The sequence below is a fragment of the Citrus clementina genome, unplaced genomic scaffold (assembly GCF_000493195.1).
Source record: "Citrus clementina cultivar Clemenules unplaced genomic scaffold, Citrus_clementina_v1.0 scaffold_7, whole genome shotgun sequence".
NCBI lineage: Eukaryota > Viridiplantae > Streptophyta > Magnoliopsida > Sapindales > Rutaceae > Citrus > Citrus x clementina.
In genome coordinates, this window is record NW_006262075.1 from 8,643,494 (window position 1) to 8,667,259 (window position 23,766).

The 23,766-nt window shown below is 35.5% G+C and overlaps 5 protein-coding genes and 1 non-coding gene across 8 annotated transcripts; 3 read left to right on the plus strand and 3 right to left on the minus strand.

The window, feature by feature from the left end:
• The first annotated feature begins 3,843 nt into the window (after positions 1-3,843).
• LOC18036278 lies at positions 3,844-7,293 on the plus strand. Its single transcript, XM_006426845.2, has 9 exons — positions 3,844-4,064; positions 4,413-4,489; positions 5,288-5,516; positions 5,659-5,813; positions 5,946-5,991; positions 6,092-6,183; positions 6,353-6,449; positions 6,665-6,721; positions 6,859-7,293. Exons 1-9 carry the CDS (start codon positions 3,927-3,929, stop codon positions 6,976-6,978), a joined length of 1,011 nt encoding a protein of 336 aa, XP_006426908.1. The 5' UTR covers positions 3,844-3,926; the 3' UTR covers positions 6,979-7,293.
• Positions 7,294-7,926: 633 nt separating this feature from the next.
• LOC18036279 (cytochrome c oxidase assembly protein COX19) lies at positions 7,927-10,042 on the plus strand. Its single transcript, XM_006426846.2, has 4 exons — positions 7,927-8,244; positions 8,440-8,528; positions 8,631-8,728; positions 9,492-10,042. Exons 1-4 carry the CDS (start codon positions 8,235-8,237, stop codon positions 9,595-9,597), a joined length of 303 nt encoding a protein of 100 aa, XP_006426909.1. The 5' UTR covers positions 7,927-8,234; the 3' UTR covers positions 9,598-10,042.
• LOC18036887 (photosynthetic NDH subunit of subcomplex B 3, chloroplastic) lies at positions 8,230-11,825 on the minus strand. 3 transcript variants are annotated; one of them, XM_006426847.2, is made up of 7 exons: positions 11,570-11,825; positions 11,295-11,405; positions 11,118-11,174; positions 10,828-10,890; positions 10,402-10,464; positions 10,219-10,308; positions 8,230-8,314 (listed from the first exon to the last, which is right to left on the minus strand). In XM_006426847.2, the coding sequence occupies exons 1-6, from the start codon at positions 11,780-11,782 to the stop codon at positions 10,228-10,230; spliced, it is 588 nt and encodes a 195-aa protein (XP_006426910.1). In that variant the 5' UTR covers positions 11,783-11,825; the 3' UTR covers positions 8,230-8,314; positions 10,219-10,227. The 3 variants fall into 3 exon arrangements, with proteins under 3 accessions (XP_006426910.1, XP_006426911.1, XP_024036516.1); XM_024180748.1 differs by having other exon boundaries at positions 8,255-8,309; XM_006426848.2 differs by lacking the exon at positions 10,828-10,890.
• A 212-nt stretch (positions 11,826-12,037) lies between these two features.
• On the minus strand, positions 12,038-12,111 carry TRNAN-GUU. Its single transcript has one exon. It is a non-coding gene; the product is annotated as a tRNA-Asn (tRNA).
• A 550-nt stretch (positions 12,112-12,661) lies between these two features.
• On the plus strand, positions 12,662-17,828 carry LOC18036116 (tRNase Z TRZ3, mitochondrial). The gene is made up of 12 exons (XM_006426849.2): positions 12,662-13,119; positions 13,439-13,528; positions 13,626-13,670; positions 13,801-13,855; positions 14,313-14,356; positions 14,470-14,856; positions 14,965-15,230; positions 15,324-15,468; positions 15,568-15,606; positions 15,955-16,355; positions 16,641-17,295; positions 17,492-17,828. Exons 1-12 carry the CDS (start codon positions 12,748-12,750, stop codon positions 17,807-17,809), a joined length of 2,817 nt encoding a protein of 938 aa, XP_006426912.1. The 5' UTR covers positions 12,662-12,747; the 3' UTR covers positions 17,810-17,828.
• A 323-nt stretch (positions 17,829-18,151) lies between these two features.
• Positions 18,152-22,643, minus strand: LOC18037257 (VHS domain-containing protein At3g16270). The gene is made up of 5 exons (XM_024180749.1): positions 21,844-22,643; positions 20,687-21,439; positions 20,370-20,513; positions 19,020-19,991; positions 18,152-18,589 (listed from the first exon to the last, which is right to left on the minus strand). The coding sequence occupies exons 1-5, from the start codon at positions 22,048-22,050 to the stop codon at positions 18,548-18,550; spliced, it is 2,118 nt and encodes a 705-aa protein (XP_024036517.1). The 5' UTR covers positions 22,051-22,643; the 3' UTR covers positions 18,152-18,547.
• Between the last annotated feature and the right edge of the window lie 1,123 nt (positions 22,644-23,766).

Below are 23,766 nucleotides of genomic sequence, written 5' to 3' on the forward strand. Positions count from 1 at the left end.
AATTAAAGTGCAATGTTGTTTTGTATTGTGTATGTTACAGTTCCACAACATTATCATATCTTAATTTTTTAATTTTGTGGGATCAGAAAAAATATTTTATGATCTCTCGAAGTTTCATTCTCTCTTCTCATTTTAAAATATCTGTGATATTTTTAGACCTTATAATTGACTAGAATCACCAATTGACCAAACAATACCCTAGAGGGGGAATTAAAAAAACAAAAGAGAAATGAAAAAAAAAAAACTATGTTTCCTCAATCAATTACGTCGGAAGGTCGGATTATATATTCGGAAAGAAATTTATCTATATATTCATTTGTTTTCTAAATTTGGACCAAGTTAGCTACATTTTTTTTAAAAAAAAATGAGAGAAAATTGAATGAACAAACATACAATTGACAAAAACAATATCAAGAGATATTTTGTAAATTCATTATTTTTCAAACACGCTTTAATATATATATTTTTTTAGGACCCATATTTCAAATGCGGCTCAATATCAAGTCACGTCTCACTAACTCCAAAGCTAAAAAAGTTGAAGCTATCAAATATGAACACCCTCACGTACATATATTTTTCAGAGTCTTCGCACGCAGTATGTGAAAACAAAAGGGTGTTAATTAAGTGATGTTAAAAGTACAACAATTTGCTTGTAATTTTTCTCAGAAATGGACTGTTCTTACGCTATAAATTATTGGTCACCCTTACACGGCTATCAAAATAATTGGGGGGGTGTAACTTTTGGAAAAATCAAAAGGTGAAAATATCCTTTGGATTTTTTCTTTTAACTTTTTTAATTTCTTTTCCAACATCCCATTGTGAGATTATTAAAATATGGTGATGTGAATTTACTCATGATTGAACTGGCCGCTAATTGAAGTAATTTGCTTTTTAAAAGTTTTATATTTGCATCTTTTTGCAGTATACGCCACTTCCTAGTTGCCGTTAGTTGTGACAATGGAGTCAAAACTAAGAAGAAAATTTAAATAAAGATAGTAGCATTAAAAAAAAAAAAAAAACCCAAAAGATAATCAATCTAGAAAGTAGAAAAGAGGGATTTTTTTTTTTTTTTTTGGTTCAAAAGCAAAAAGTGAATATTCACATTCAGGATTTCTGAGCCGTTTGCCATGTAAAATATAAAAGTCTGATGTTGCAACTCAAGTTTGTAGCAGCAGTCTCATTACAAGTTTTAAGTTTTAGGTTACAAATTTGATGTATATCATTAAATATTACGTCAGGCATAACTTTTCAAAGGGACACCACAGTCATTCCCTCTTATTAATATGATCTTTTTTTTTAAAGGAGATTATAAAAGACGTGTAAGTAATAAATAAATAAATAAAACTCTATTCTATTTTTTTTTTAAAAAAATAGTTTTATAAATGCATGCACCAACTTTAATTTAAAGAGCACAGCCAAAATATTGATAATTAGAAATTTGACTCCATAAGTGGCTTTTTGTTACAATGCATTCGGTAACCTTTTGTGACTTTTTGAGTTGAAAATGAAGTTGAGGGAACTCAAAAGAGTTCATGCACTTCAAAATTATGAACTTTGATCACTTGATGCATGTGGGTGTCTCTGTTTCATTTTCCACAAGCACATGAATTTGTAAAACGCCGGTCCATTCAGCCCAATTTTATTGGGATATGCCAGATGAAACTTACTTTTGTCATCCCACAACAATAGCCCAAATTACAGCTTTTTAGAATTTGAAAATCCTGGAATTTGGACAAATGACTTTCCAGTTCAACTGAGATTTTCTTCTCAAAAAAAAAGTTCTCAACTCCTGTGACCGTTGTCACTTGTCACAAGTAGGGTGCAACTAGCTAGCATGAAAAAAATGGCAAAAAACAAAAACAAAAATCACAATTAATTAATTGGGTCCAGCTATGGTGCCACAGTTGTGTGGTACCACAGTTGGATTCAGCCATTGGATCTAACTCTGGTGACAACTGTTGACTAGATCTAATAGTTGGATCTAGCTATGGTACCATACAACTGTGGTACCATAAGTTTGTCCTAATTATAAATATTCCAGAAAAGGAAAAAAGATGATCTTGATCTTACTTTAATTGATCTCTCAGTTACACTGACACACAGAAATATAAAGACTCAAACTGGGCTTGAACGAGACAGGTCACTGTGGTCCAACAGAAAAATTTTATCATCTGGTAGCAAGTCGTGATTGTCATCAATGGAGTTGATTCGAAACAAAAAGATAGGAAGGTTTGATCCCAACTTGATTAGTTTTTAGAAACACAAAAGCGTGCTTGAATCTTGACCTGAATGGGACGGATCAGCCTGGCCTGGAGTAACCCCAAGCAAAATTTTGTCATCTTTAGTCGTCGGTTACATTTTGCGTTGTCTCATTCTCGCAACAAATATCCATAAATGAATGGTCGATATATTGCATGCATGCATAATCGCATAAGAGGAAAATAAACCCCAGTTTCCAGTCAATTACTAGCAAAACATGTACCGATTATGATCAATTGATCATCGATCTATATCGTCTTGTTTCCCAAATGGAGTGGGATAGAAGGAATCTAGCTCTGTTAGTGAGTTTGTTCACCTAAACGTTACATGTTGTGATGACTCTATATGTATAACTTAATCTAACATGCCACATAAAATCCTAGCTGCCCAAATATTCCTTTCTTAATGAGGCTTTAATGTGTTAAGCCTTTAAGAATGTCAAAGCCAGTTGCCTAAACTAGCTTGGTTGTTGGTCATATGCATACCAAATTTTAAAACCACATCCTTTCCCAGGTATTGTCATTTACTCATTTTATTCAAATTGATAACCAACCCACCCAATTTTGAAAGAAATTTGCAAGGTATGGGGAAAAGTTGATGGTTTATATCAATTGTTTTTTATGAAATCAATGGCAATCCCATTGAAAGGCTCCCAAAGAGTCATGTAAATCACATATATTAATGAAAACTATAAAAAAAAAAAAAAAAAAAACTCCTCACAATGGTGTGTGTGTGTGGATTCCACGTTGTGCCCCGAATGTGGTTGGCGTTTAAACAACTAATACTTCCATGAAACGCAGGCCAAATGAAATTACAATAAACAAAGACTCGTAGCAAATTCAACGAGCTTTTGATGATTTGAGTTAATCCACCCGAATTGAGGCCTAATTATGAGGACCTTGAAAAGTGGTTTTGTTGTGTGATAGCGTCATGCATTTTTATCCACTAACTTCATTTCCTCCAAACATGGCCCATCTTCTTTACATTCAATTTTCATTTTCTGATCCAAAAATATCATAAATATTAAATAGGCACCAATAGTTAGGAAATTTTTTCATTATATTCGTAATACTTTCAATATTTAAATGAACATATTAAATCCATATTTTTTAGTATTCATCTCATTGTATTAACATTTTAATAATCTTTACCCGTGTGTATTTTATTATAACGGTATACTATCACACTTTTTTTTTAAAAAATAAATAATATTGGTGTAGCATTCATCTACTGAATGATATAATAGAATGATAAATAATTTTATATTTATCATATAATAAATAAGTGATAAGTAATATTGAAATTAAAGTTGGCACTCAAATGTTAGAATTTCAAACATTATTTGTAGAATACACATAAAAATAAGGTAAGTAATAATCCTTACCCTTATAATAATTCCTGATAACTTTATTGTAATTTTTGTTTTAAATATGAAACTCATTGACCAAATATACATTTATTAATTATTCGAACAGTTGTTGAATAAATTAACCAAAAAAAAAAATTCAATTTTTGAAAAATAAAATAAAATAAAAATAAAGAGAAACCCCACGCTCAGAGCTTCCCTCGTATATAAAGAACAGAAACTGCAACTGCTTGAAAAACTGAAACTAACGCTTGTTTAAATTCATTAAAATTTACGAAGCTTGAGCTTCTTAAGCGTCGAAATGGAACCAAAAACTGTTCATGTCGGGCTTGATGAGTCGTTTCGACCGCTCCCTTCGCTGTACTTGGCTTTCTTGTCGATCTGGTTCCTCTCTGCTTGTTCTTGGACCATTAACACATACAAAAACCGCCATTTTCGGGTGATTATATTTGATTTTATCTGAAAAGTAATTTTTTTTCGTAATTTAGAGTGATTTGATTAGATGGGTTGGTATTGGTTTCTTTGTTCAGTGTTTAATTTGTTAGCTTTTTGGCTTGTGATCTTACTGTGAGAGTTAAAAATGATTTTTTTTTTTTTAATTTATGGGTTTGTTTTCCTTTATTGTGATTATGCGTATTATGGGATCGTTGAGTTTTGTGAACTTGTGTTATTCTTTTAGATGATGATTTGACTGGTTTGGCTTTTGCATTGGTTGATACGTCTTGAATGGTTTGGCTTTTGCATTTGTTGATACGTCTTGAATTGTGTTATTGTTATACTAGAGCAGGCAAATAATTTGCAGTGGACGCTGGCGTCTGTTCCGTTGATTAAAGCATTGCAGCTTACTCTATCCTTCCTGTTCTGGTATGTTCTGTAACCTAAGCAAATAATAACTATAGACAACTGAAGTGTATAATAATAATGTCTATTGTCCAAACAAAAAGAAACTGCAATTGGCTATAGCATTTTGGGCAATCTTATGGCTTGCGCTTACTCATCACAGACGTTGCGTGAATTCTTAGACAGTTGTGCGTTTATATTGTTTGTCTTCTTCAGCTGTTTTGATTTCTTCACTGTGGTCTGCCTTTTTAGTAGAGTTAAGATCAAATGTGTTGCATTTCTTTTAGAGGAGGGTGATATGTATAACCAGAAGAGGACTGTAATTTCTTAGGGTTCAAAGAATACTATATTTGGGGTATGATGTTCAATTGTCTAATTGAATTGCGAGGTCCCTATGGGAATCATAAAATATGTAGATGTATTTTGAGCATACATAGTTTATCAAATGGAGGAGGTTAAATATTTTGGAACCTGTTTAATTATACATAGTCATGACTTGTCATGTTAAATGGGTAACTAATGGTAAACTCCTATGCTTTTAATGAGATTATGTGTGGTTGTATTCCATACAACATCTTGAAAGTATCTATTGAACCATATATTAACAAAGTGGGTATAATAATCCAACATTTTTTGTATATGTGATGTGATTGGGGAAAAAAAATGAGTGTTTTATAAAACAGAAGGTGGAGAGTTGTGAAGTTAACAGTTTTGAGAGAATGAGTGCTTTTGTTTCTATCTTCTCCAAATTCTAGCTATCTAAACTTTTTTTTTTCTTTTCTTGGAAAACGATTGTTTAAATTTGAGCCATCGTTCTTGCAGGTATTCATGTTTTCATCTTCAGATATGCTCTCTGTGGATGTCCTTTGGTGTGTATGTTACTGGAATACTCTTTCAGACAGCTTCTTTTGTGTCATTCTTGTTAATCTCTCATGGTTACTGCATTATGTGTGAGCGTCTATCAGTAACCGAGCGCCGCTCTACAGCTGCACTTGGGTGTGTCTTTTACTTGACTCTTGTTGGGTACAGAGCTTCTGTACCTTACTTCACAGTGAGTTTCTTATTTACTTAATACATTAGGCTGTCAAAATGGCATCAATCTCCGACATTTTTCTGATTTTATGAACTTCTCAGTAGCATTAAACTATCTCCTTAAGACAGCGTACCGATTCCTTAAATTTTCTGCTGTGCAGGTTCTGCTTCTGCTTAATTATTTCATTTCTTTCTATGTGATTTTCCACCATATTTCTCAAAATCTCGCTGTGTTGCGAGAACAATTGGCTTTCATAGAGGATGAGGATGTTCAGGCAATGCATGATGCTGTATATACAAAGTATATTATGTTCAAGTATGTGTTCTGAAATGTTTGAATATGTTGACAACATAAATTCTTATCTGTAAATAGTCCACTCTCTACCAAAGAAATGCAAGGAGAATAATTTGTTGAACTTGATGTGCTTGTTTCTCTTGAATTGTGCAGAAAATTTCAGGGAGCAATGCAGATAGTAGCTATGGCAGAAACTGTGGTAGGAATTTATTGGTTTCACCCTCTTTTCTAAAGTTATAGGTTTGGATGCAACAAATGGGGACATGAATTTTGAGATTTTTTAATTATTTGAATGCCAGATATACCTTAATGTGGATGACTCTTCTGAAAATTACTGGCTTCGCCTGTTAGTTCGAGAATGGGCGCAATTCTGCATTTTTCTGTACATTGGGTATGTTTCTGTAACTCAATTACGTGAGTTTTTGTTCCTAAGGCACATGTAGTTTTTAAAATTATGTGGATTCTTGGACTAGTTCAAAATTACAAGAAATCATTACATATTCCTTGATTTGCCATTCTTCTTTCAATGCGGTAACTGCTTTTTTGGTGGCTTCTGTCAGGTGGACATTTAGGTCACAAGACCTGGCACCCCGTTTCTCTGTTATGCCAACTACAAAGTCTAAAGGGGATACAATGGTGCCTCCCATCTATAGTATTGTAAGTTTCATGTTCACATTTGACCTCTTCAAAAAGATATTCTATCAAACCCTTTAGGAGCTTTACTTGGGCTATTATTCTCTGCTCCGAGTTTGATTTTATTTACATGGCATAAACATACATGCAAGACACTTTAACCTGCAGGAGATTAGAAAAGGAAAAAAAAAAGGGGACTGTGGCATTCAGTTTTATAATGCTGATTCTTCTAACTGCAGGAAATGGACGCAGCAGCGTTCAAAGATTTTAGTCGTCACGAGTGGCACATTGGTGTGGTAAGCATTTTAAACTCAAGCTTGTTTCAGTGAATTGATTAATGTAGCTGTTTTCAAGTTCCATCAACTTTTATTAACCTCCAAAACCAGTACATCAGTCAACACGTCTATTTACTCGCTTTTTTGTGCTGATGTAGCCGACATCTCGTTCTCATGACAAAAGCTCAAAAGAGTCTGTCTTAGTAATAATTCAGCATCCAAATGCACATCGGCTAAGTTCAACCACTTCTTCGTCTCCGAGCACATCGCCAGTGTAGCTTCCTATTTATGCTTTGAACTCCAAGTACAGATTTTATGTTAATAGAAGAGTTATACAAGTACGGCAATGGACAGAATAGGTTTCTGCAATTTCGTTGCCTGCATCCATCTGTGGATGCAAGAGGCCGGCAACAAATTTTATCTTATATACACAGATTTTTTCTTTTTCTTTTTGGCTTAAAGAATACAAAAGGGTGAAGATTCATTCACTTAGGCTAGAGTCGACAGCCAGCCAATCTTCATATGTATTAAAAATATTCAATCGATCCATCGAAACTGTATATTCTTCCCTTTTTATGGAATGCGTTCACTCATTAACATTTGTATTATAACTATTCTTTATGGTTTATAACTTCTAGGATAGGACTTTTGGCAGAAGATCAAGCATCTATTCCTCTTGCCCCTCGTGTGCGGTCTTGAATTTGATAGGCATTTGATCCACTTTTTATGTTGGTACTTTTTGACTCTTTGCAACCAGTCCTTGTTCTTAAACATTCTTGTTGCAAGAAAAAAAAAATCTCTATTTTGATTTTTACAATTTTGAAGTTGATCAGTTCTCGAAATTCTTTAGTAAGGGAAGCTTTTCATACTAGATTATCATTTTCAAGAATCATCAAGCAAAGGTTTATTGTTTAGGCCAACTCAGTCATTAGTCGAGTGGTAAAGACTCTTTTATCCGTTATAGAAGAAAACGAGTCTTATTCATAAACTTGGTGTAGAGATTATAATTTTTATTTCTTGAGTCTTTTATGGTTATATATCTGTCGATTTTTGAGTTATGTTCTAATTTCCATACACCTTTGATAGATCATCATCATAACTTAAATTTTTAAAACAAAGAAAAGAAAATTCTTGTTTTGAGATGGTCACAAAGAAATTCCGCAGAAAATTTTGCATTTTAGGTTAAATTACAAATTTAACCTTTAATAAACTTGAAATTACAATGACCCCCTTGAAATCTGCCCTTCCCCTGTCACGGTCTCCCACTCGCACCTCAAAAACCACTCGGGAAGGAGGAGAAGAGAAAAAAAAAAAAGGGACTCCAATTGCAAAGGAAATCCCGAAAGCTGCGGCCACCGCCGTCGCTCCCGCCAACAAACAAACATCTCTCTTGTCCCCAATCTCTCTGCCGGGCACGCGCTATCTCTAGCTTCTAGTCTTCACTTACTGGAAAACAGCTCCGATAATTGCGAGAATTTTAAAGCAGATCAGCAAAGCCAACTCAGTAAGCGAAAGCAACTAAAACCCTTATCAAATGAGCGCAGGTAACTCCACCCATGATTTATTTTTTTCCATTTTCTGTTATTGCTTCACATGTTTCCTTATGGGACTGCACTTGAACCAACAATAAAAAATGCAGTCTTGATTTTAGTAGATAACTTATTTAGTAAAAAAAATAAAAATAAAAATTTAGCGAGCTTTAGCAGTAAATTAAATAAAAGACCAAATATTTTTGGCAGGTGGAGCATTTGGTGGTAACAGGGGAGCGAGACCCGTTCCTCCTGAGAAAGGAGTCTTCCCTTTAGATCATATGCATCAATGTGATCTGGTATTTTCCTTCCTTTTTGGTTTTCTCGGATGAATAAAGTAATGAATTTTAGCTTAGGTTTGCTTAGTTACTTAGTCTTAACATTGTTATTCTGTATTTTAGGAGAAGAAAGATTACATCGGTTGCCTTAAATCTTCTGGGCACCAATCTGAAAACTGTCGGATCTTCTCGAAGAAGTATCTTGAATGCCGTATGGCGAAGTGAGTTTTATTTAATCTTATTCAGATTTTGCAAATCAGCTTGTGGTTGCTAATTGGATTAAAGTTCAATTTTAGCTTGTTATGTTATAGAACATGCTGCTAGTAGGAGAACAATATAGTGCTTCGCTAAAGGTTGTACTTTTTTTATCGTAATTATTGTTATGAAATCATGTCTTGTTTGTTTTCGCAACTCACGGCTGTCTTTGCTAAGTTCTAGAGCTGAAATAGATTAGTTTCATAAGCAGTTTAGAGATGATTTATAGATCTTGTTGGAGTTAATTTTATTTGCCAACGGCTTGTGTGGCTGTTTAAGGAGATTAATTACCTTAGGATCAAACATTGTTCATGTATTTGTTAATTGTTTTGATAGCAATTTGAGAGGTTGAGATAAATGCAAGGATGGCTTAAATTGTCTTTTTGTGTGCAAAACAAATTACGATTCACCTTAGATGATATATTTGGTAGTTGACAGTATCTTCTCAAAACTTTGAATCTTTCTTCCAGAAATTAGTGATTTCTGTGGTTTTCCCTACTACTGTGCCATTCACAACATCGTCCAATATAACCTTAATCCCTTAAAAGTTGTTTGGACGGGAATGCCCAATCAATGCATAGTTTGGTTCACTGGGAAAGAAACAACAAAGGCACTATTTGGGCACTGCTGAATTAGAGAATGTTTGATGAATTGCTTACTTATATGCATCAAGCTCAAAAGAATTTCTATATATCTTAATCCCAATAATCTTTCATTGGTCTTCTGCAGAAACTTAATGGCAAAACAAGACTTGAGTGAACTTGGATTTAGAAATGAAAGGGACTTGGAAAATCTGAGAGAAGAGAACAATGGGAGGATTGAAAATGGAAGCTGATCGACATTATGTTATGGGATCGAAGACAGAAGAATTTTGAAGTTAGAAGAGCTTTTTTAACACAGATGATTATTGGGGTATGGTCCTTTTCATGAATGGTAGATACTTATATTAAAAATAATTGTAAAAGAATGATGGGACTGGAAGATGATGGACATTGGTAGGAGGACAGTCTGTTCAATTTTGGATAAGTACAGAAAACAAAGACCTTTTCAATTCTAATGTATTTACCTGCATTTGGATTGATCTAGCTACTTTCATTGGAAATTTGGAAGCTGTGCAGATGTATTGAATTGTGTGTATGCTGATACAACTATCCTTAAACTTATCCTGAAACTTCCTTGAACCTTCCATTAAACTATGGTTTCCCAGCCAGCACAGTACTAAGTATTCCCCTTGTCTTTCAAGTTTGAAATCAATGGTCAAATTTTTGTCTTCCAGTTTATATTCTCATTTTTGCCATATATACTTGTTGCTATGCTTCATTTTACTAGTTATTTTCAAGCTTTAATTGCAATCAGTACTGCAGGTCTTCTTCTAAACATTGGTATAAGATGATCTCTCACCGTCGCAGTACTAAGATTTCAAACAACTGTTAATGATTTACAATTAATAACTCACAATAAATTGTCATTGTGGCAACTCTGAAGTCGGTATTTTTTCGTATTTCCATTCATGTCCTTTCCACTCAGGCAATTGCTGGATGACAACCTGCATCAAATATCAAACATTTCAATTTAGTTTCGTTGAAACAAAAAATTGCTGTATGATAGAATATATAGATATACACACAGACACACGGACCAGCCCTGTCGAATCAGGTGTTCCAACAGTGGTTTGGCAAGCCAATCTCCAATTTTTTGGTTTCTGCATACGACAAATGAGCTTCAGCATTCAACTATTTGATACATTATGCACAAAATACATTAGCAATTACACTGTAAAAACATATTGCACAGAGCAAATCTCCAAAAGAAGAATTTCTTTTGAATATGGAGAAGCTATCTCATCTTTGAAGGTGATCTCATTGCATCCAAATCAATATCATAATCAATTTATCTTCAAGAAGTATGTTACATATCCTCTCGGTATCTGACAGCCGATAACTAAGAATAGAGTCATCGATTTGAGTCTGGGAAACATTAATATATGATTAAATCTCGGGTTCAGCATCAGCACTTATGCTCTCATATTGAGAGTACCATATACTGCCTTTAATTATACACGTACCCTCTTAAGCTTTTCCTTCTCTTTGTCTGTTCGACTGCCTAGCAGCTCATTTCCTTCGATAACCTTACAGTAGATGAAAGATTAATCACTAATGAGCGATCAGATCAGAGAACACAGCTTTAGACTGTGTCACTGACAATTAAGGGCCCTGGAAATGGCCAAAAAAACCTGAAACCTAACACTTGGAAATAGCAGTACTGCTGACTACTGATCTAGAATATATGAAAAAAGCAAATCACCATTAAAATCATGCGCGCACACACGTCTCATGAAACTATATAATGTCTCACCTCCACCATACAAGTACCACAGGTTCCTCCTCCTGCACAGTTTGACAGAGGTCTAGCCTGCAAATGAAAGGTATGAATAATCTTGTAATATGCATTAATATTCAATTCTACTATGCTAAGAACATAGTTTATCCATTAATGAGAGTTTAAAGGGGGGGGGGGGGGGGAAACACTTACATACGGGCCATACAAATCAATATTAGAATTCAACATTATATCCCTAAGTTTCTGCCCTCCACATGCCGTCCGAAAATGTATATCTGGAGTTCCATCCGGGAGTAAAACTGACTAAAACGATCAAAACAATGTGCCATTAAATTACAATAAACATATCACTCACCAAGGATCACCCAAATTTTCTCGAATAAATCAGGGACGTTTATATTAAGGTAAAATTAATTCTGTCCTTGAGTAATTAATTGTAAAGTTGATATTTAGTATATTTCACTTACATGAACAAAAGCAAAATTGACTACAGGTGGTTCTTCAGCTGCATTTGCTTGGGAATCACTTTTTGGGATTGTGGCAGTGGCTCTGATTCTGCTTCTAGAGAAGCTAACACGGTTATAGAATTTAAGGCTCTTGTGAGAGTTGGTAGTGCAGTTGAAGTTGTAAGGTAGTGAGTGAGAAGCCAATCTGTAAGAGTTTAGTTGGAGACTGCCCATTTTCTGATATTTGATGATTGAAAAGTTTCGTACAACTATTAGACTGTTTGTAGAAGAAATTGGATATTTTGCATACAAACAAATAAAAACACTTGCATGGGTTTTTTAATTGTTGCTATGTGTGGTGGCTTTTTTTCATCTTATCTAATAATATTTTGGGCTGCGCTAAGGCTCGTCATGGCCCGAAATGGAGGCCCATTGAAGCCCATTTAAAATCCGGGAAAACCTAACCGGGCCCATGTAAAAAAGTTAAGCCGCTAGAGGAAGGGGTTGAACCTTCGACCTTGTGGTTAACAGCCACACGCTCTAACCGACTGAGCTACTCCAGCAGGCTCGTTGAGTGTTGTAAAATCACTTGTCATTAATGGATATTATTTTCAGTCAATAGCAACCTCGGAATCAATGAATTATGACATTAACGATTTTCCTATTTTAGTGGATGAAATTCTTTTTTAAACTATATAATAATAATAATAATAATAAAAGATTCATAGTTTAGAATCATAAAATGTTCATGAATTTTAATATTCTTAATATATAAAGAAATAGGAAGTCATAAATTAAAATAAAAGGTAAATTAATTTATAAAATATGAGATGATAGATCAAGATCAATCCGCTTTCCAACAATCTTAACTGAATATTTCTAATTTAGGGCAAAGTAAAAATGAATAAGTAAATAATTAATAAACAACATCCACGGTTGCATAATATTTTATTAAAAAATAATATATTTACAATCTTATAATGTAAAATCATCTTTTATAAAGATATTATTAGATAAATAAAAAAGCATTTTTAAGAATTCAAAAGTGCTTTGGGCCACTTTGGATTTGGCCCCCTAAGAGGAAGAGAGAAAAGAGAGTACCATTATCTTTCTCCTTTCTATTCATTCTAAACTCTCCCCTGCTAAAACCCTCAACTGACGAATAGTACAAATACAACAAATAGAAACTAAAACGGAAAATGCCTTTTATTACACCAAATTTGCGCCTCCTTTTCTCCTCCTCCTCTTCTTCTCTCTTTCCACTTAAACTCTCAGTTCCGCTACTATCCACTAAGCCCACAAACCGCCACCGCTCCCTCTTTACAATTCTCTCTTACTCAAAACGACAGCGTTCCACTCCGTTCCCCCAACAGAACCAGAGGCGAAACAGAAGCACATTCAAGAAAGAGAAAGATAAAGAGGATCATTCAATGGAAGAAAGCGCTAAGGAATCATCTTTCGGGTTTAATAAAAGAAGGGCCGAGGGCAGAGACAAGGACGTTCACGATAAGAAGAAACTTCAGCTGAAAGTTCGCAAGCTTAATCCCATCAATACACTATCTTATGTTCAGGTAAGTTTTTTAGCATTCTGGGGTATTTCTAATTGTATTTTTGTGAACTGGGTTTGTTTTAGTTTTTGAGATTAACGTGTCTGATCGCGGGACTGATAAAACTTTAAGGCTATATTGTTTGTTCGTGGATTTCAAATCATTGGTCTTGGTTGTTGCAGTTTGTTTAATAATGGAATTTTTTGAAGTGGGGTTATTTTATTTTTTGGTTTTATGGTGTGCAATTGGACTATGAGTTGAAAATTTCGTGTTGGTATTACAAATAAATGTTCTCAGTTGGCTTATTGGTTTGTGATATCTTTTCCAATTTTATTTATCACAGATTTTGGGGACCGGGATGGATACTCAGGATACTTCACCTTCGGTCCTGCTGTTCTTTGACAACCAAAGGTTTATTTTCAATGCTGGAGAGGTAAGCATCATTGAGTGCGAATGAGAAATTCATTATTCTCTGTTGTTTGTTACCAAGGTTTTCATTTAGCCTTTATATGTTGTATTTTTTTTTTCAGGGACTGCAACGGTTCTGCACAGAGCATAAGATTAAATTGTCAAAGGTAGGGAATATTCAGAAGCAACCTTTAATTTCTGTCTTCTGATGATATATGCTTCCTAGTTTCTTCATCTTGAATTTACGAAAATGATCTAGTAGAAGATAATGTACTTATATTATGGAGCTTTTTTTAGGTAGACCACATATTTCTTTCTCGTGTCTGCTCAGAGACTGCGGGTGGACTGCCAGGTCAGTACCTTCATGGAGAACTATGATGTTGTATTTATGAATTTTCTCTTTCATTTTGTATTTTCTAAAGAAATGCTTGTAAACTTGTTTTAAAACACTTAGAATTATTGTATTTATGAATTTTCTCATTCGGTTAGTATTTTCTATAAGCAAAAGAAATGCTTATAGACTTGGTTTGAAACACCTAGGATTAGGGAGGGTAAATCAGATCATTGTTTCCAAACCAAGAGGTTAGAAATTGAAAACCCTTTAGAGCATCAACTTGGGATGCTATTTCCCAGAAATTTCTTTAATCTGTAGGTTGTGGATTGGCAGTGGTTTCCTGTTTTGAACTCGGTGAATTCATAAGAAAGATAGGGTGCTTTTAGCATTAGTATCATGCACTAATATTATAACTGGTCTGCTCAGGCAAAGAGATGGTTGTTAAAACACCTTGGGTTATTACTTTACATTGCAGGTCTGCTTTTGACTTTGGCTGGCATAGGAGATGAAGGATTGTCTGTGAGTGTCAGCTCGACTTCATATGCGATTGGTTTCCTTCCCGCAATTTTTATTTACATTTTATTTGCTTGTCTATGAATTCTATCTAAAATTGTAGTCTCTTCCATTTGAAGGTCAATGTATGGGGTCCCTCAGATCTTAAGTATTTAGTTGATGCAATGAAGTCTTTCATTCCACATGCTGCCATGGTTCATACACACTGTTTTGGACCAGCTCCATCCTCTGATGCTTCTCTGCCTGATTCAGCAAAGTCAGCCAACCACATTATTCTTGTTGATAATGAGTTGGCCAAAATATCAGCCATTCTCCTGAAACCGAGTTGCTCAGATGGGTCTCCTGTGAAGCCCGGCGAGACATCGGTGATATATGTTTGTGAATTGCCAGAAATTACAGGAAAATTTGACCCAAAAAAAGCTGTTGCTCTTGGACTAAAACCTGGGCCAAAATATAGAGAACTGCAATCTGGGAAATCAGTGAAGTCAGATACCCTAGATATTATGGTTAGTTTAAAGTTATTTTATGAAGGGGAATTTATTCTTATATGCTCATGGCAATATATGCCACTTTCAATATGGTCTAACATCTAGGTTTAATTGTCTTAATTTTAGGTTCATCCAAGTGATGTTTTGGGGCCTTCTCTTCCTGGCCCGATTGTACTCCTTGTTGACTGCCCAACAGAATCTCATGTATTGGAGTTGTTGTCTGCAGAATCTCTCAATAGTTACTATGCAGATTTCTCGGGTGACCCACAATGTGCGAAGACAGTGAATTGTATCATTCATTTAAGTCCTGTTTCTGTCACAGGCACTTCCAACTACCAGAAGTGGATGAAGAGATTTGGTTCTGCCCAACATATTATGGCTGGACATGAAATGTGAGAGTTTTCTTGACATTGCTTTTTCTTTGTTAGCAATAGCTGTTCCTGCATTTCCTTTTGCTGACCAGTCCTGTATTTTGCGTTTTGTAGGAAGAATGTGGAAATCCCAATTCTGAAATCAAGCGCAAGAATAACAACACGACTTAATTACTTGTGTCCGCAGTTGTTTCCAGCTTCAGGTTTTTGGTCTCTTCCGCACTTTAATACTTCAGCAGCAGAGTCTAGTGCAAGCGAGGTTTGTCTAAATGTCATAAGTTCTCTATTGTCAGAGGTCAAAAGTTATTGTTTGAAATATTAGGGGTAACTGAGTTGTTGATTTTGTTCATCGTACCAGGGTCCTGTTCCAAGCATTTGTGCTGAGAATCTCCTCAAGGTAAGAAAGATCTCCATTTCTTCAAGCTTAGTATTCCAGGTTTTGAGTGTGAAAATCCCCCTTAATTCAGTGCTCTGTTTTACCTTGATGAAAACTTTTATCATTTTCTCTGGCTGAATGATGACTTATGTCCTTGATTTCAGTTTAGTAATCTCAGAAGTGGAAGAAAAAAAAAATTAAAGAAATCAGACTTTGTTATCCTAATGTAGCATCCATGTGCAATGACTTCTTTCATCATTGGCATGATCAATGTTTGTTTCTGGAAATAGTAATTTCCTTTTTGATCTTTTTTTTTCAGCAACTGCTCATTTGGTTAAATAACAAGGAACTTTTGTTTCTATTGATCAGTTCACTCTGCGACCTCTTGCTAATCTTGGAATCGACAGAACTAATATCCCAAGTCTAGAGGCTCCCTCAGAAATAACGAATGAGTTACTTTCAGAAGTTCCAGAAGTTGTAGATGCAGCACATCAGATCAGCCAGTTCTGGCAAGGGCCTAGGGAGTTAAAGGATGACTGTCCCATGCTAGACAATGAAGTCATGATTGAAGAGTCATGGTTGGACGAGAATAGACTTCCCAATTGTTTGGACAATGTAAGAAGAGATGACTTGGAGATTGTTCTACTGGGAACTGGTTCATCCCAGCCTTCTAAATACCGGAATGTTAGTTCTATATATGTTAATCTTTTCTCCAAAGGAAGTTTGCTCCTAGATTGTGGTGAAGGAACCCTGGGTCAACTGAAAAGAAGGTAACACTTTTTTTACTTCGAATTATATCTTACTTTTTCTATATCAACCGATTTAGTTAGTACAGTCTCTTGTAAGTATCTAAGTGTACAAGAGATCTTAGAATTGAATCCCACTCAATTTGGGGTTAGGAGGTTTTTGGGTTAAATTTGAGGGTGGGTTAACTGCATGAGAAAACAAAATTATTTTGCAACATTTTCCCATCCTCTTCCTTTTATTTTCTTTTTTCAGTGAGGAATCTTATTCATTCTTTCTAATACACAATGATTTGTGCCTCTTGAGAACAGATATGGTGTAGAGGGCGCTGACAGTGCAGTTGGAAAGCTAAGGTGTATTTGGATATCTCACATTCACGCTGATCACCATGCGGGTTTGGCAAGAATACTCGCTCTTAGACGTGATTTGTTGAAGGGTGTGCCACATGAGCCATTGCTTGTTGTAGGCCCTGGGCCTCTTAAGAGGTACCTAGATGCATATGAAAGACTTGAAGATCTAGACATGCAGTTCCTTCACTGTAGGTACACTAGAGAAGCTTCATGGAATGATTTTGAGGGCAATGGTGAACCAGTTAAGAATCTATCAACTCCTGGAAGTCCATTTAGTACTGAGGGGCTGATCAATAAAACTGAGGCGAATTTGTTTGCTAAAGGAAGCTGTATGCAGAGTGTTTGGAAGGGACCTGGCATTCCAGTTGACAACAATGCGGCTTTCCCATTGCTAAAGAACCTTAAGAATGTGCTAAATGAAGCAGGGTTGGAGACGTTGATTAGTTTTCCTGTTGTCCACTGTCCACAGGCATTTGGTTTCGCTTTGAAGGCAGCAGAAAGAATCAATAGTGTTGGAAAAGTGATACCTGGGTGGAAGATTGTGTATTCAGGTGACACTAGGCCCTGCCCAGAACTAGTAGAAGCATCTCGAGGAGCAACTGTTCTTATACACGAGGTAATTTGTGTAATCAAATTCAAGTTTCTAGTTGGTAATGTAATGTCGCAAAATAAGAAATGTTTCTACAATGATGATATTATTTGGTGATTCAGAAATTGAAACTTAATATAGTTCTAAGGCTCTTAAAATAAGGAGGAATTTGGAGAACAGAGTGCCACTAAAATATGACTACTGTTTCTCTGACTTAGTGCAGGCGACGTTCGAGGATGGCATGATGGAAGAGGCTATAGCGAAAAACCACAGCACAACCAAGGAAGCCATAGACGTGGGTTCCTCTGCGGGTGTTTATCGCATCATTCTCACTCACTTCAGCCAAAGATACCCTAAAATTCCTGTAGTTGATGAGACACACATGCATAAAACATGCATTGCATTTGACTTGATGAGCATTAACCTAGCAGATTTGCCAATACTTCCTAAAGTTCTTCCCTACTTTAAATTGCTGTTTAAAGATGAGATGCCAGTTGATGAGTCGGATGATGTCGTTGATGCTGTAAGTGCAGCTTCTTAGTAAATGATAATTGATTTTATATCGATGTGTCTAATTGTACATATCCCATTAAAAAAGTGTTATGATTCTCTTTAACCGTATTCAATCTCCACGTATAAAAAATGCATTTCCATCATGTAGGCCTCTGAAAAATCTAACTGTTCTTGGAGCGCCCCGTATTTCCAGTGATATTGATGTCAGTAATTCTCTCGGCATACATAATAACAAAGACCTCAATGGTTAGGGAAAAGGACATTAACATCACCTTCTTCCCAGATAGATATATCAACTAAGTATGCCTCACATGACTTTAAAAAAAAAAAACACTATTTCACAAGATTATATTACTCCACTTCTGTCGAATGTTAACTAAAACGACAATATATTGACTATTATTGACTACTGTCCAACAAAGAAGCATTTCTCATGGTGTGCATTTTATGCAGTCACGGGAATTAACAATAGAAAAGACTTGACAAATTCATCGTAAAGGAACCAACAGGATAACTGGCAAAGTGTACAAATTAGAAAAAAAAAAAAAAGAATATAAAAAGCTAACTGCATGGCCATTTCTTGTCCTCCATGTCATATACCAACAATGCTATGAACCAATGAGCTGTTTCACTCTACTCTTCAACCACACCTCCCTTCCATTTGTGTGATGAAAAGAGATAACCATCTCAGTACTAAGACTAACATCTTGCTCTCGACCTACTTGCCTCGTATAAATAAAGCCTCAGCAAGAATAAACACCAAAATTTAAGCAACCCTCTTCGAATCACGAGCTGATGCAAGATGGTCCTACATGATAGACAGATGCACAACATGATCAAGAATTATCATCTCAAATCAAAAGAAATAACTAGAGGATGTTAACTTCTTCAAACTGGGTTCATTTTCACAAGAAAATATGTCAAAACCATGGAGACAGTCGTCACAGGACAAGAAAATTGTAACAAGAAAAGTTTAGCAAAAAATTACATTACAAGTGTTAGTGCTGTAACTCCCTCCAGGTACAAATGTCCACAATATAGATGCAAGTAATGAAAGGTAATATAGAAATGCACCATAAGTATGATATAAAGCAAAAACTTTAATTAAGAAGCTTTTAATTTTTTTTTTAAAAAAGGTTTCACTTTCCAGGCACAAGGGTACATGTTCAATCCCATGCAACTGTAAAAGTAACCTTCAAAAAATAAGAATTAGATTAGCAGCCAGGACGCAAACTTACTGAGATAAAATCGAATGCTCTTGTGTCCTCTTTCTTTGAATTGTTCAGGGCAGGCATGGAAGCTTGAGTTGGAAAGTTTGGTTGGAATATATCTGGAAGTGGTGAGCCTCCATTTCCTCCAACCAAATTGGCGGCACCAGAATTATGAACATTCAGGTTACCAATATGTTGAAGGTTAGACATTGCAGCAAGGAATTGTTGCTGGGCAAATAAATTCCCCATGGCACTATAATTCATTGGCTGAGATGCAATAGATGGATTTAATGTCATGCCAGCTGGAATATTATATGGCATAGTACCGAATGGAAATGGGTTGGCATTCATCCCTGCTGATTGAGAACCAAGTAGGCTGCTCAAAGCATCACTAGACAGCTGCTGGCTAGGGTTACTGCTTGAATCCGAAAAGATACTTTCAGATGGCACCCCAGCAGAGGAACCTTCTGGCTTCAACTGGTCTTCATTAATGGAAAAACCGGCCATTAAATCATTAAAATTGTTTTTCTGGTTTTCTTGCTTTGGCAGAATTTCAGTGTGTGACCCAAAAATATCATCAAATGGTTCAGATCCACTTTTATCTGCTGCCAGAAGATTTCCACTTGCCACTGGCTTACTGTCAACAGTCATCCCAGAAAAGAGATCTTCAACATGCTCTTTACCCTCACTGGTGTGAAACAAGACATCTGCAAAGGGGTCATCAGCATTTTTTTGTTCACTGTTGTTGGCACCAGTGCCCAGACTGTCTGTGAATAAATCATCAATTAGAGGGGTTGAGGATGTTGACAGATTACTTATGTTTTGATCACTTGGATTCGTTGCGTAATTATTTGTTTCACTGTGATCTTCTGGATCAGCAGTGTCTATTAAGTCAGGCATCTGAACAACAGTAGTTGTCTCAGCTTTAACTGACCTCTCTGAGCCACTTACCAAGCCTCCTGCCTGCTCTTCACCAAGAAGGCTCAAAACCTGTTCAGCAGAGACCAATAATTATGATGACTGAAAAATAAAATGTGCTCAAATGATAACCTCAGTAGCTTATAATACACACCCACCCACCCACCCACACACACACACTAAGACATTGATATACATCTGCTTATCTATTCCCAGGCCACAAACCTTCTCAGGATTTGAGAAACTACTCAGCCATCCACCCCTCTATTGGTTTATATACCCTACAACCAGGATATTCCAGCTAATGGAAAACAGCACCCTCCGCCCTTGTTCTGGTTCTATACCAGAAGACCCCTTTCTTAATCTTTTTTTAAGCCTGAAATCCCTTTCTGTTACTAAAAACAGGACATCAAACTAAATTCATCGGTAAAAAGAAAAAAAACACATACCTTGTTAGCCCTTTTCCCTCAGAGAGATTGAGAGACTCTGACATTTAACAACGACATCATTATTCTCACAAAAGTAAGACAAAATAATTGAGAATTTTTCGTCATCCTTTTTCCTTAAAATTGACTCAAGGACACAGATAGCTTTCATTCGAACCTGAAAAAAAGGTGCCAGAAAAATCTAAGAACTTGTAGATAGAAACATTAGCTTTTTTATTTTTTAAAAAAAAAATTAGAGAAAGTGTCAGTGGGTGCATGAATTTATTTAGTGAGCTGGGATGAGCCGGTGGTTCATATCATAACACCAATGAGTCAGAGGAAAGTGCATGCCTGCCACAATGGAGATTGAAGTTTTGCTTCAAGGGCCCGACTCATAGCCAATGCATCCAACTTAGCAGCCTCGACAAGGAAAACCTGAATGGCATCTCGAGTTGGTTGGAGACGTACACCACCATATGTCACAATGGTCTCCAACAACTTTTCTTCACGTGTCTTACTCCCAGTATAACTTGCACTAGAGTCCCCATTTAACCTGTCTTCTTTTAAAACCCTTGAATCCTGGTTCCAAGATCCACCTGCCACATTTTTTGAAATATCATAACCACCCTGAGTTTCATTGCGTAATTCAACCGGCTCATATCTATCTGAATAATCATTCTCTATTGTCAACGACCTTCGAAGATTTGGACTTCTATAACTTCCATTTTCATTCTTTCTCATTGAATTGCCTTGAGCAAAACTACTGAGTCCCTGCTTGATAGATGCACTGCCCAGGCCAACCACCTCACTAAGAAATGATTTCTTGTCTTCTGATGGCATTTCAAAGTTTGTATTCCCGAATCCTTGTATTCGTTTGTTAAGACTAAGGTCTTCTACAGGTGCTGGCTTATTTTCCTCAGAAAAGATAGCAGATATAGCTTCATGAGCCATGTCCCGCACAGCCTTGTTCAGTGCATCCCCCTTTAATGGATCCAACTGCCCCTTGTAATGAAACAACTGACGCACAACTGCTGAATGTCTTTGCATTTCCCTCCTGAAATCGGTACCAGACTTCCCCACTGAATATTTTATCAGTCTCAGTGCCTGCAAATATGTTGGTAAATATGGATACCTATTAGAAGATCTTCCCACTTCCAAAAATATAAATCTCCAATCCAAGCCAACAAAGATAAATAAACATGCAATTGGAAACTACCAGTCTATCACTCCAAAAGAACTCATTAATGATAATGGATGGCAATATTTAAAGAAATTGGGGATGACACAAAGTTCAATTAGTTGACACATCTAGTGAAGCATAAGCATACACTTCACATTTGCACAAACTTTCATGTTTCCAGCCACTTGAAAAAAAAGGTTTATCAACCAAACAGAGAATTCACAATAATTATAACTTTAATTCACCAAAAAATTCAATGCATTTAACAACTTGAATATTTCTTCAATCTTATTTGAATTCACATTAAAATACAACATAAAATATATACCTTCTGCTTGACAACGGGGCTCTTGTGCTCGAGCCGCTTCAAGATAAAATCAGAGACCTCCTTGACGATACTCACATGAGATGATCTCAAAAGCTCACAAATTTCTTCCAATTTATACACAGGCGTCACCTTGTCTTCATCAGACGTGGCACCATCGATCATCCTCGATCTCCAATACGACTCCACAGCTCTTCGACTCGAATCCATTTTTTAAAAAACCCCAATTTCACAAACCCACTTGACAACTGACCTGGATTTGGAAACCCGCTTGGCTAAACTATTGATCAAACCCACTTCAATCCAGATAACAAAATCCAATTAGCCCCAATTCAATCAAACCCACAATAAAAGAACAAAAAAAAAAAAAAGCCTGAATCTGGGAATCCCACTTGACTTCAAATCAATCAAAATAAAGCTTGAATTCCCCCTTTTTTCACTCTTTATCGTCAAGGGAATTAATCAGTATGACAGATTCAATAATTATTATCCCAAACAGAACCAAAACGACAGCGCTTTGATGAATTGATACAACTTTCTTCAACCGATTGGTTATAGAGCAAATTCGATGGATTGAGTATTAATTGAAAGGGGATTTCTTCAGTATTAATTGAAAGGGGATTTCTTCTCTTAAATTGATTGAAAAGAAATTCGAGCGAGAGAAATTGTGGGTTACTGATAAATGCCGAGAAGAAAGAAACAGTACAGCCAGTTTCGGGGAATCAAAGACATGTAGCCGCCTAATGAGGAGATGACTTGCTGGATGACTCACCGACGTGTCATTTCTGGCCTCGGTTCGAGTGTTTGGTTAGTTCTGCCCTTGCGCACGTTAGCATTTTTCTTTTATTTTATAGAAAATTATTATTAGTCATCATTTTGCTTTATTATTTTAATAATCATTTAAATTAAAAAAAAGCTTCATAGTTTATAGTCACTCAGGGTGTGTGTGTGTATATATTACGTAATTTAAGCATGGTATGTGTAAAAATGAAGTGATTTAGTAAAAAGGATACGGTTAGGAAAATTATCAAATGATGTGGTGTTTATTTATTTATTGGTAGAATAGTAATTTATGTTCATTATATAATAAATAAATGATCTATAACATTAGGATTTAAGTTTAACACAAATGTTCAGATCCGTAAAATTATTAATACTAAAATATGTATAAAGTAGGTTTTACTAAGTTACATAATAATGTAACATACATCAATATAAGAATTGTTCTAAACAAAGCAAATGCGGCAGTGCAGTTGCTTAAACAAACTCTTAGTTTAGTTGTCAAATACTTTTTAGTTATTAACCATAATTTTTAGGTTGATGTAAGATACAATATTTTGTAACTTAGCCACATGTATATAATATATTATAATTTTGCAAACTTCAAACAAAATAGTAATGAACCACCTTATTATTTTTGTTTCTTACCAAAATCTTAACAAAATATATTATGATTTTACGAAATTCAAACAAAAATAGTAACGAACCCCTTTATTGTTTTCGTAACAAGGAATTTTCCATTCTTAAGACTTCTTAAAATTATTCCCAAAAAGAATCAAAATTATTATAGAGTTTCAATAATTATCCAATTTCATTTATACATTGAAAGATTAATTCACATATAACATATAATTACAAACGTTGATCCTTCACCGGTCTTCGAAATGGGCTTTGCCTCGATTTCCTATGGCCAGGCCCAATAGTTGGTACTACAAATATTAAATTAATTAAATAAACTTGTGAGCGGGAATTAACACGTCACCTTTTTCATTACACAAAGTGTACTCACTTTTGTCTTTTGCTGTCAAACAGAATCTTTGTCCGAATCGAAAAAAGAAGGAACTTTTCACCCTTCACTTGGAAGATTCACTTCCCAAAATTAAACTCCATTTATGTTGCGTTAACTTTTTGAATTGAAGTGGGAAT